The sequence below is a fragment of the Hydra vulgaris genome, chromosome 09 (genome assembly GCF_038396675.1).
Source record: "Hydra vulgaris chromosome 09, alternate assembly HydraT2T_AEP".
NCBI lineage: Eukaryota > Metazoa > Cnidaria > Hydrozoa > Anthoathecata > Hydridae > Hydra > Hydra vulgaris.
This window is the reverse complement of record NC_088928.1, coordinates 63,414,968-63,427,367: the sequence shown is the minus strand read 5'-3', so window position 1 is coordinate 63,427,367 and position 12,400 is coordinate 63,414,968. Positions and strand designations below refer to the sequence as shown.

At 26.3% G+C, this 12,400-nt stretch overlaps 1 protein-coding gene across 2 annotated transcripts in view; it reads left to right on the top strand.

Annotated features, from left to right (window-relative positions):
* The window catches only part of LOC100215577 (probable ATP-dependent RNA helicase DDX60), a 73,356-nt gene extending 61,204 nt beyond the window's left edge, over positions 1–12,152 (top strand). For both annotated transcript variants that reach the window (XM_065806310.1, XM_065806311.1), the window contains exons 9-11: positions 4,091–4,224; positions 8,800–8,982; positions 11,363–12,152. In XM_065806310.1, coding sequence (XP_065662382.1) covers positions 4,091–4,224; positions 8,800–8,982; positions 11,363–11,485 — 440 coding nt within the window. In that variant the 3' untranslated portion in view covers positions 11,486–12,152. The remainder of the gene's footprint in view (positions 1–4,090; positions 4,225–8,799; positions 8,983–11,362) is intronic.
* Positions 12,153–12,400: the final 248 nt, after the last annotated feature.

Genomic DNA, 12,400 nt, shown 5'->3' with positions numbered 1-12,400 from the left:
AAAGTAATGAAAATTAAAATCTTTAGTTAGCTGTAGATGGTTTTTATTCAAATTTTTAGACATATAGAAAAAAAAATTTTTACCTAAAGGTAAAAATTTTAAAGGTGATGAGACCTGTTGCATGATCATGCTCATGAAAAGCAACAGTAATGTTCTTGGTTTCCGTAATGTCATTTTTTATTGCAGCACAACAAGGTTGCTTTGCGGTAACTAACTATAATATATATATATATATATATATATATATATATATATATATACATATATGTATATGTATATGTATATGTATATATATATATATATATATATATATATATGTATATGTATATGTATATGTATATATATACATATATGTATATGTATATGTATATATATATATATATATATATATATATATATATATATATATATATATATGTATATGTATATATATATATATATATATATATATGTATATATGTATATGTATATATATATATGTATATGTATATGTGTATATATATATATATATATATATATATATATATATATATTAGCCCATGCCTATTTGACTCTCATGGACAAATTTTAATACTCAGAGTGTCATAAAATAATCCCCTGGTATTGTTTTCTTTATAAAATTTTTCAATATTTTTTTTTAGATGACTATTTATACTAGCGCCACTCTTTCAAAATTTAAAATTTTTGCATTTTTTGAGTTTTTAAGGGCATTTTCAAGCAATCGGCGCAAATAGAAATTTACAAATCATTAACTATATAATAACGTCATTACAAATAATGGAAGGTTTTTTATCTATACCAATTGTGCATTTTTTTACTATTATTTTTGTTAACTGGTGGTATTTTAAAAGTGCACAAATTTATTATGAAATTAAAAAAGCTTGGTATTTAAACACAATAGCGTTGAGGCCCAAAACAAATTACCTAAAGGTAATGAGACCTGTTCCATGATCATGCTCATGAAGAGCAACATTAATGGCTTGGTTTCTATAAAATCATTTGTTATTGCAACATTATAAGGTTGCTTTGCAGTAACTAACTATAAAATATGTATATATATATATATACATATATATATATATATATATATATATATATATATATATATATATATATATATATATGTATATATATATATATATATATATATATATATATATATATATATATATATATATATATATATATATATATATATATAGATATAGATATAGATAAAAGTTATTAAAAACACACCTATTCTTTATTCATTATTCTTTGTTCAACTTATTTCTTATCAGAAAGAATGTCTAAACATCAAACAATTCAAATTATAGAATAAATGTTTCATAGGAAGTTACGAATTGTTTTAATTAATATGTAAAAATATCCCAATCCCAGACAAAAAAAGTTATACTATTTCTTTAATTAAAAAATTTGAACAGTTTATTAAAAGATTACATTGGAAAGCCCATTTATTCTTAGAATCTGAAACTAATAAAAATCCTATAATTGATAATGACCAATCTAAAATTACATTATTTCTAAAGAATTCTTTTCATGATTTTTTAATTTTCTAATGTAGTTGATGTTGATTTTTAAGTTGATGCAACTTCTTAGTTGCAAAATAATTACAGTTATTACATTAGAACTATTATAACATTAGTTATTACATTAGTATTACATTAGTATTACATTAGTATTACATTAGTATTACATTAGTATTACATTAGTATTACATTAGTATTACATTAGTATTACATTAGTATTACATTAGTATTACATTAGTATTACATTAGTATTACATTAGTATTGCATTAGTATTACATTAGTATTACATTAGTATTACATTAGTATTACATTAGTATTACATTAGTATTACATTAGTTTTACATTAGTATTACATTAGTATTACATTAGTATTACATTAGTATTACATTAGTATTAGTATAAGAGGCATACATTAGTATTACAACAGTTATTGTATTATAACTATAATTAATTATAACTATTCTCAACTTCCTGCGATATATTTTTTCTATAATTTAAATTTTGATGTTTGGAGGTTCTCTTCACTTGAGAAACGAGGTTGGAAAAAATTGTCTACCTCGTTTCTATGTTTTATATAAAGACCGTTATCAATTTTTATTTAAACACTAGTTAAAGTTGGAAAGCACTAATTGATAGTTAAAGTTGAAAAGCACTAATTAAAGTTGGAAGTTACTGAAAAGTTAATTAAAGTTGGAAGTTACTGAAGTTACTGAAAAGATGAAGATTGTAGAGCAAGATAATGATTGAAGGGCAACTTAAAGGATTGCAAATTATATGAATCAGGAAAGCAAGATGAAGGAAGCGAATTCCAAAGAGCTGATGTTCGAGGTAAAAAAACTAGACGAATAAGCAATTTTGGAGCACTTAAGAACAGTCATAGAAAAAGGATGAGACTTAATTGAAGGACTAGTAACACGAGAATGAATTTTAGTAGAAGGCACAAGAGACGCTAGCTCTTTAGAGCAGTGCCCATTATAGTATTTGTAGAAAAGAGAAAGAGAAGCAACATTACGACAAAGTGATAATGGTTGGAGGTTGGCTGCAAGAGCAGGTCCAACTATGTTTGCAATGCGTTTTTGCACCTTGTCTAAAAGCGAAAGGGCATCGTTAGAAGATCCGCTCCAGATATGGCAACAGTATTCCATACAAGGCTGGATTTGAGATTTATAGAGATTAGAATCCGAAGTAAGAAAGTGACAAGCTCGATAAAGAGATGCAACCTTAGCAGATGCTAATTTTGCAACTGATTTGATATATGGTTTCTAAGAAAGATTGGAAGTAAGTGCTAAATAAAGTAGATGACTCATCGAGTACATCACCGTTCATAAATAATGGAAAATCTAAATTATTGCAATAACGATTGGCTGAAAAAATTGAGTTTTATCTGTATTAAAGTTCACCAGCCACTCTGAGCCCCATGTTGTAGCAGAATTGAGATCCTTTTCAAGCCAGATGCCCCCTCCAAGCAATCAGAGAGTGTTGGCTTCTTATCACGACAAGAATAAATGGTAGTATTTTCAGCAAACAATGCCACCTCAGATGTGAGAATATCTGAAAGATTGTTAATGTAAATTAAAAAGAGTATAGGGCCAAGGATAGAACCTTGAGGAATCCCTGATGTTACAGAATAAGAAGAAGAGTGCTGTCCATTGAGGACAATTTTTATACTAATTTTAAAGGAAGGATTCAATATTCTTAAAGATGTTGGCAGATACACCATAAGAAGAAAGCTTATGGAGAAGACCAGCATGCCAAACTTTATCAAAAGCTTTTGAAACGTCAAGAGCGATGGCCTTAACCTCTCCACTTTTATCTAATTCACGATAAAACCTATCAGTTATTACTGTTAGCAAATCAGCTGTAGAACGAGAAGATCAAAATCCATATTGATGGTCAGAAAGTAAGTTATTAGATTCAAGATGAGAAATTAAGTGTTTGTTAATTAAAGATTCAAAAACCTTGCTTACAAGGATAACAGATGTCGCTTTCCAGCAGGCTTGAAAACAAAACTCTGATAAGCACTTGTTGAATAGTTTTGAGAGTATAGACAACAGCTCCGAAGAACACTTCTGCAAGACAATAACAGGTATGTTGTCCGGGCCACAAGCTGTGGAAGAGTCTAGGCAGGAAATCAATTTAGATACAGAAGCTGGAGTGATATGAATGTCAAGCAATGGATCAACCTGTTTGTTAGCAATATCATGTAGAACTCAACTAGTGGAATCAAGAGATGATATTGAAGAAAAGTTTTTAGCAAACAATTCAGCATTGTCTTTTGGTGAGGTGAAAAAGTCTGATTTATACAAGAGAGGTGGAATTAAAGGTTTTCCCTTATTAATAATACTATTAAAGATTCTCCAGAAGTCACGAGAGCCTAATTTTTGAGATGAGATACGAGATTTCATGACTTAAGAATCGCGGGTTTTGGCGTTAGATAAAACCTGTTTACATATTTTTATATATATACTAACAATAAAAGTATATATACATATATATAAAAAAATTAACATTTTTGTTTTTTATTATCTTAATTAATTTTCTTTTCTTATTGAAAATATAGAAAATACAATTGAATCGTTGATTTGGAAATTATCTTTCAACAATAAATGCTGCTCAAATTTTGTTGGGACATCAAGTCATTCTGATGAAAATGTGTACATTCCATATGATCGCATATCTAAAGTACGAAATCAGGTAACTCTTTTTTCAACTAATAATATAATTAATTTAAACTTTATTTAAAACATTCAATTTTGATGGAACAATTTGTACAATTTTAAAAAATTAAAAAGAAAATTTGTTTTTTTAATATTATTTATGTTATTTATCTAATTACAGTATAATAACAGTAGATGTCAGACTTTAACAGCTTTTCGCTGTTTTGTATATATCTATTACATAGGATTTCAAATATGTTCAATTTTTTTGCATTTGTAATTTCTTGTAGTAAATGGTTTTATTTGTTCACTAATTGTGAAAAAATTATGTTTGCTTTTTTTTGCTTTTTTGTCGATGCATTTTTTTATTGTGGCCTCTTCTAATAGAATTTTCTTCAAATACTTAAAAATTACACTAAGGATTTTACAAATCAATTGTATTTAAGTCATTGATAAGTCTTTCATTGCACCTATGAGAGGTGAAATATACAACTGCAAGTTGTATATGTCACCTCTTCTAGTTTTGATTGTTGAGAGATATATTGAATCATAACCCTAACGAGTTATGAATACGACTTGATCTCATTAGACTGTCACATGATTTTTCAATCTTAGATCTCTTTCCTCTTTTAACTGTTTTTTTTTAAATCTTTTTTTGTGTTGTTTTCATCATCTGACATATTTTTTTGTAAGGTTAAAAGTTAGTCATGTGACTTATCCTTTTATTATTATTGGTTTAGTTATAAATAATTTTGTTAACTGTTATCCAGTTAACATTGGACAATAGTGGTTGTTTTAAAGTTGCCCTTTTTTGTAATGGCCATAGAACCTTATAACATACCTTTTTTGTTATGACTTTAAAAATCAAAATAGCTTAGTTAGTAACATATCATAAAAATTTATAAAACTTGAAACGTGGACATCTGTGGTTATACCTGTGTGGTTTACATTTGTATGGCTAACTTTTGTAAGTCTTTGAGTATATTAAGTAAACTAGTTAGTTGAGTAACTTAACTGGAGTAACTTAACTAATTGTTTTGATTTAGTTTATAGGTAAATTTACTGTGATGTATTTTTATGCATTGAGTAAATCAAATTAAATAAAACTTTAAAATATTATTGGTTTCTACACAGAGGTTTAAAATAATTTAAATTCAAAAGCGAGTGCAAGTGATCATACTTTTTTTTTTTTTTTTTTTTTTTGTTATTTCACCTCCGAGAAGGCTGAGAAGGCCACTACAGACAAGGAGGCTGCTTATTTGTTGTATAACCCTCTCTCAACTCTATAACTCCGAAACACGAACTTTGACGAACAAGGCCGCTGCTCTGAGAAACGAGTTAAGCGCGGTACTACCAGGCACGTGGTGGGGATCAAACTTGGAACCTCTCGCTTATGAAGCGAGTGCTCTACCACTACACCACTACCGCAATTCCATTTAAAAGATAAATTTAGCATGACGTACTTTATGATCCCTAATAAAAAACTTACACAAAAACATTTCTTTTAAGAATTGTAAAAAAAAAAATGCTAAATTAATAAAGAAAAAAAAATTAACAAAAAAAAAATCTCAAAAATATTAAAAAAAAAAAAAACTAATGCCAAGGTGTGAAAAGCAATTGTGATACACTTAATTAGAGCCCTGAATTTATTTGTTTGAAGCATTTTGCTTTTTGTAAGTCTTTTGTACTGCTACTTTATGATCTGATTTTGTACTACTGTACTTTATGATCTAATAAAGATATTGATTTTGTAATGTCTGCACATAATTTGCATCTGTTTTTAGTGTTTATATTTATATCATTAATGAACAAAAAGAAATAACAATGATCCATGTCCTAAATATTGATGTACCTGATATCCCAATACTGCTACTTTCCCGACTTGTTGCTTCCATCAGGATTGGTGGGCGAACTGAGTTTCTTGAAATTCCTTATCTTAATTCTTGCACTGGAGAAACATACAGAAAAGTACACTTTTATTTCTGATATATTGACAGAGACATTTTTGGTACAACTTTTGTAAATGGTGGTAACAAAAAAGGTGCATGCATCAGCTTTTTCCACATATCTTGACAAACCTTTACTTCTCCTAGCATGCAGATATTACATAAATGAATAAATATTGTTTCTTGCTGGAAAATTCATCAGAGCAGTAAAGCAAATAGTCCATTTAACCCTTTGTATAAGAAACCTGAAAAAAATTTAACTAATTAATCAAAATTCTGTTGTGTTAAAAGTAAAAACTAAAGATCAAACTAAAGTCTGAACTGAAGATGTTTTAATGGCTGACTGCTAGTAACAGCTTGAAAACGCTTTGTTGTTTTCGCAAAATATTATTAAGACAAAAACAATAAAGAAGCTATTAAAATTCTGCGCATACTCTGTAAAAAAAAGTCTGTAAAAAAAATACTCTGTAAAAAAAAGTTTCTTAGAGTTCTGTTTTTATTTTAATTGTGTTATTTAAGATAGGTGCTAATCTGATATTCTGGAGTTAGCAGAATCGACGACAAAGGTGTTGTATGGTGACAAACAGTGAAGACCAAGTTAGCCTTTACTTGCACATGCATTCTATGGTATAAGTTATATACTTTCTAAAAGTTTATTTTTGCAGCATTTTCAGCCTGAGTGATTTTTAAAAAAATTATATAGGAGATAAGAATTTTATTACAGTTGTGTTTTACACTGAGTTGATATATGGGCTGAAATTCCTGTAATTTTCATATCTGGTGCCATTTTTTTGTTTTACAAGTTTTAAAATTTTGATTTAACTTTTTATTACTTTTTTGTTTGCATGAAATATTTTTATATTGTATCATAGTCTTAAAATTTTTAGAATATCAAGGCTCTTTGGTAAAAGATATTTAAAATTTAAACCTGACCAGGCAAAACCTATTATCAAATCTCTAAAGAGACACACATAGTACTTAGTCCTAAATATTATAGTGTATCTGCTTGACAAAAATGTACACAACGGATTGACATTGCCAATAAGCTGTCTAATGCTTACAAATTATACCACTGAAAGAAAACAGGTTTAGTTTCCTGACTTATGTTTAATGATGTTCCACAATGTCTGACTCTACTTATTGACAAATGGTAGTTAATTTTTCATATGTAATACCATGCAAATGCAGAAAAATATGGTTTAAGACCTCAGCTGAGACAAGGAATCTATATTACTATTATCTAAAATTTAAACAGTTTGTAAATAATCTTGAAGTATTAAATGATTGCAGTGAGAGGACTATAAAACTAGTTCAATTAAAGATTTCGTTTGTTTGTAATGTTGTTTTTGTTACAAATTTAAAGTTATTTCACAAGCTTACTACATTTAAATATATTAAATATTTCTTAATAAGTTTTGATCTATAAATCACACAATGAGGAGAAAAGACAAAGTACTTTTATTGTATCAAATGAATATAAGAGCAGAAGTTCAGTTAACAAAAACACTGATTATGTAAAGAATTCTTTTTTTAAAAACAAAAAACTTATAAAAACAGTTTGTATTTTTAGAAAATAATTATATTCATCGTTTTCAAATTTTTTTTAACATATTAGTCATTTTACTAAATAAAATACAAATATAATTTTAACTAATAAATAAAATACAAATATAATTAAAAAATGCATGAAAAATGCTTTTTTTGATTTATTCGATCTTCATTACTCAAATGTTGTAATAAATTATGCTTTTATAATTAATATATCTTTATTTATTTCTACTTGGTCAATTAACAATAAAAATTTTTAAAAAACACACACAAATATATATGCACATGTGTGTGGGTTTTTTTGATTTTTAAATTATCGAACTAAAGTAAAAATGTTTTTTCTTTGATTTAGTTTGAGAATATATGAATTTAATTACTTGATTTTGACTCTTTACTTAATCATGTTCATGCTCCATAATTGAGTTATTAGTTTATTTTTTCAATTTGTAATTGATATTTTTGCAATCTTTAACTTTATTTGTTTTTTTTTAAACTTCTGGTATACTGTAAGTTGCTTTTTACTTTTATCTTTAAGTTTAGGTTTTTAGTCAACCACATTGATTTTAACTTTCTGATATTTTGATTATTTTATTGAACAGATATTTTATCAAAAAACTGTCACAAGATTCAGTTATCACTCAGTCTATTACATTTGTTGCTTCACAGGCTTTTTTTTTTTAATATTTAATAAAATTGCATTTAATAGAAGACATTTTTTTTTTGTATTATTGTGTTTATATTATCTTCATTTCATTTTATTATATGAAAATTACAATCACAACGCACAATCAACATGCAGTAAACCATTCTTTCTGTTGACTAAAATTTAATACAAATTTTAATGGTTTGATCATATTTTCACAATAAAAGAAACTACTTTCAGTTAAACAAATTTTGGAAAAATTTCAAATTATTTAACTTTGACTTCTCTAATTTAAATAATTTTTCATAAAAATGCAGTTTTTCAACAAAGTTTATCAAGTAATTACTTGAATTGAAAATAATGCAATTTTTTCAATAGTTATACGAATTTTGCGCAATTTATAAATTATATCAGTGCAATGATTAGTAAATTGACAATTTCTTTATTGTTTTTTATTACTTTAAATACTTTTAAGGTTTACACAGATGTTCATGAAATTCCATTAATGAAAAATGGTTCTGAAAACATGAATTACAAACTTAATAGCTACGCATTAGATTTCTACAAGCATGGTAACGTTAATGCAATTCGTGATGAAAATGGATTAAAAAGTGGAGAAGAATTTGATAAAATTAAAGATTTTATGTTAACTTTAAAGGTATTGTTGTTTTTGCTGGTATTTATTGGTCTTTATGTTAATATTTAGGTTATTATTAAATAAATTTATTAATAAATATCCATTTAACTGTTCATATATCTATAAAACTAGTGTGTGGTAGTTGACAGGTGGAGTAGAAACTTACAAACATTCGTTTTACTGCATGCATAAAGTTATTCAACATTTTTGTGTATAATAATAGTGTTAATATTTCTTCTTTTTATTAATGTCTATACATTTTTATTAATGTTTACACATTTAGCCTCTTAGCCAGAAGTAGGTTTTGTACATAGTTCCATAATGACCCACCACATTCGGGCTGTTGCAGAATTTTTTTATCTTATTTCTTTTTCACATTATAGGGTGTATACTTAATTGTAACACACTTTTCAAGTAACAAAACATTTTTCAAAACATGCAATTTATCCCAAATTTAAATAAAATTTTATTATTTTATATTATTTTTATATTTTAATAAAATTTTCTCTGTAGATATATTGATGAAAACGGTTTTTTCTAATTAATTGATAAAGTAGGTTTTCTGTTATATTGCTGTTAAGCAAATAAGACAAATTAAAAAGTAAAAGACTGCAATGTTTAAGTTTCAACAATGCTCAAGTTTCAAAAATGTTTAAGTTTCAACAATGTTTAAGTTTCAACAATGTTTAAGTTTCAACAATGTTTAAGTTTCAACAATGTTTAAGTTTCAACAATGTTTAAGTTTCAACAATGTTTAAGTTTCAACAATGTTTAAGTTTCAACAATGTTTAAGTTTCAACAATGTTTAAGTTTCAACAATGTTTAAGTTTCAACAATGTTTAAGTTTCAACAATGTTTAAGTTTCAACAATGTTTAAGTTTCAACAATGTTTAAGTTTCAACAATGTTTAAGTTTCAACAATGTTTAAGTTTCCGTTTGAAAACAAAGTAAAAATAAAAGTTTTATAAAATATATTTAAGTTTTATAAAATTTATATAAATTTATAAAATTTATATAAAGTTTTTCTGCTAAAAATGATTTTTTTAAACAAAACCTTTTTATGCAGGATAATTAAGATAATTAATTTTTTTAAAATAACAATAAAATAAAATATAAATCAATGAGCAATCAATGATCAATTTATCTATCTAGAAAAACGCATTAGAATCAGGTTTGGTTCCATTGATAAGGCAATTATGTTGCAGAACCAAACAACACAAATTCTAGCAAGACGAGCTTCTAATATAGAACAACACATAATAAAATACACTGGTTCAGTGTGTTTTACTAGGTGTTGTTTTTTTCACACAAAAATATTGATTAGTAGTGAATAATATTGATTTCAAATAACGTTTTTTGTAACAAAACTTGTAATTAAAACTTGCAACTGACTTTAGCTAAGCTTCGTCCAGTGTTTGATAGAGAGAGAAAAAAAAATCAAACGTCGTAACGATGACGTTATAGACAGTATAGCGGCAGGTTTATAACAGTTTTTTGAATTCTAAAATATCAGAGAGAAAAGAGTAATATTAAAAAAATTAATGAAGGATTTAGTCTAAAATCTAATTTAAATTCCTCTTTCCAAGAAGAATCTGAATTAGACTTTAGACTAATAGTATAAACTGTAATTTACACTTTGTATAACTAATACTTTAAACTGTTCCCCTAACTATTAGAGTAGTTAACACTGTTAGTTCCACTAATAGTATAAACTCTTAGATACACTTTGTTTCGTATCTGAACTTTGGGTGATAAAAAAAAATAGATAAGACAGAATAAAAACAAATATTTGATCTTTTTTAGCGAAATGTTTAAAGTATGAAGAAATGTGACGTCATACGTAAAATTAAAAAATATTCGTTTGCAAGATAATTGAAGTAAAAACATTAAATGTGAATAAAGTGAAATTTTTGAGAAATGAGATATAAAGATTGATCTGTCAAAAGTTGCATTTTCAATCCCAGAAATATAGAAAAACATTATCCGTGTTAAGAATAACTCCTGTTAATCTCACTTCATCAAAATCTTCATCCCAGTCGGCACAAAGCGTGTTTAAATTGTCTAAAACACGTATTAAAACGCATTAACACATATTTTAGACGTTTAAATTACGTCTTGTGCCCACTGGGCTAATCTTTTAAAATTCTTGATCTAAAACAAAGTTTTATGATTGAAACTTTTTTTGAAATTTTGATCGATAGCAAAACAAATCAAAAAACTTTTTTTAACATTCTAAATATCGCAATTTTTTTTGGTTAATTATTTGTATCAATTTTTGAAACCAAAAAATGGAAACAACTGAAAAACTATTTAAGGAAAAAGAAACTTCTGTTAAACTTTTGTTTATATTTCCAATATTTTTTTTTTGAAATTGTTTTAAATGAAAAAGTAATTTTTTTAGTCAATAGCGTGTTCATTTGACCTATACGCTCCAGAAGATGATTGTGTGCGTCAGGCATTCCGACAGGTTGCAGATGAATTCAATGAAAAAGTCAAGTCTGCATTTGGTTTATTTGGTTTTTAAACTGTTTTTTTTTTTAAAAAATTGTTATTAATAATAATTTTAACACGTGTTATGATATTAAAACAAGATTAATTAAATTAAAAAAAAAATCTTTAAAACACTGCAACACTATTTTTAGGCTAAGACCGGGCAAGATGACAAACGTTTGAAAATCCTTAGTTTTCTTTTAATATTTTGTAACAGAACAATCTTATTTTTTTTTAGTATGTTTGCTAAATCATAATTGTTTATTACCTGCATTTTTAAATGTTGGATCATAATGGTTTATTTCCTACATGAATTTTCAGCAAGTACAAAAAAGTTGTAATGAAAACTAAAATTTAAAATATAAAAATTTGTCATCTGATCACATGATCGGGGCAAGATTGGTTACTGTGCATTTTGTGTTACCAACTTTATTAAAAAAACTACTCAACCTAAATCTCTACAAATGTTTTACCGGTAAAATACCACCCCATTTGTAATAACCCGAACCGTATAATTGTTTTAGGCATGAAAAAAACTTAATCGTATTAAAACAAGTTAACAAAGTTTTAAAAACTTAATTGGTATTTCAAAATACAAGTTGTATATAAAGTTTTCTTTAAACTTATTTTTTAATTTTTTTGTCGAGTTTTTGTTTTATTTGCATTGTAAATTAAATAAAGTATAAAATAAACATATAACAGTGTTTATTCTTTTGATGCTATTCCATCTCAATTATACGGCTGCATAAAAGCTCATGAAAGTGACAAAGATTACCCAATGCGATAGGATTGCCCAATGCGATAGGATTACCCAATGGGAATTATATTCTAAACAGTTGGTACATCCGTACATAAACTAACGCAGCATTTTTTACAGCTTTATACAATCACTACTTATTAATAAACTGCAGAGTAAAATAATTCATCATCCTTGTTTTAAAAGCAAAAG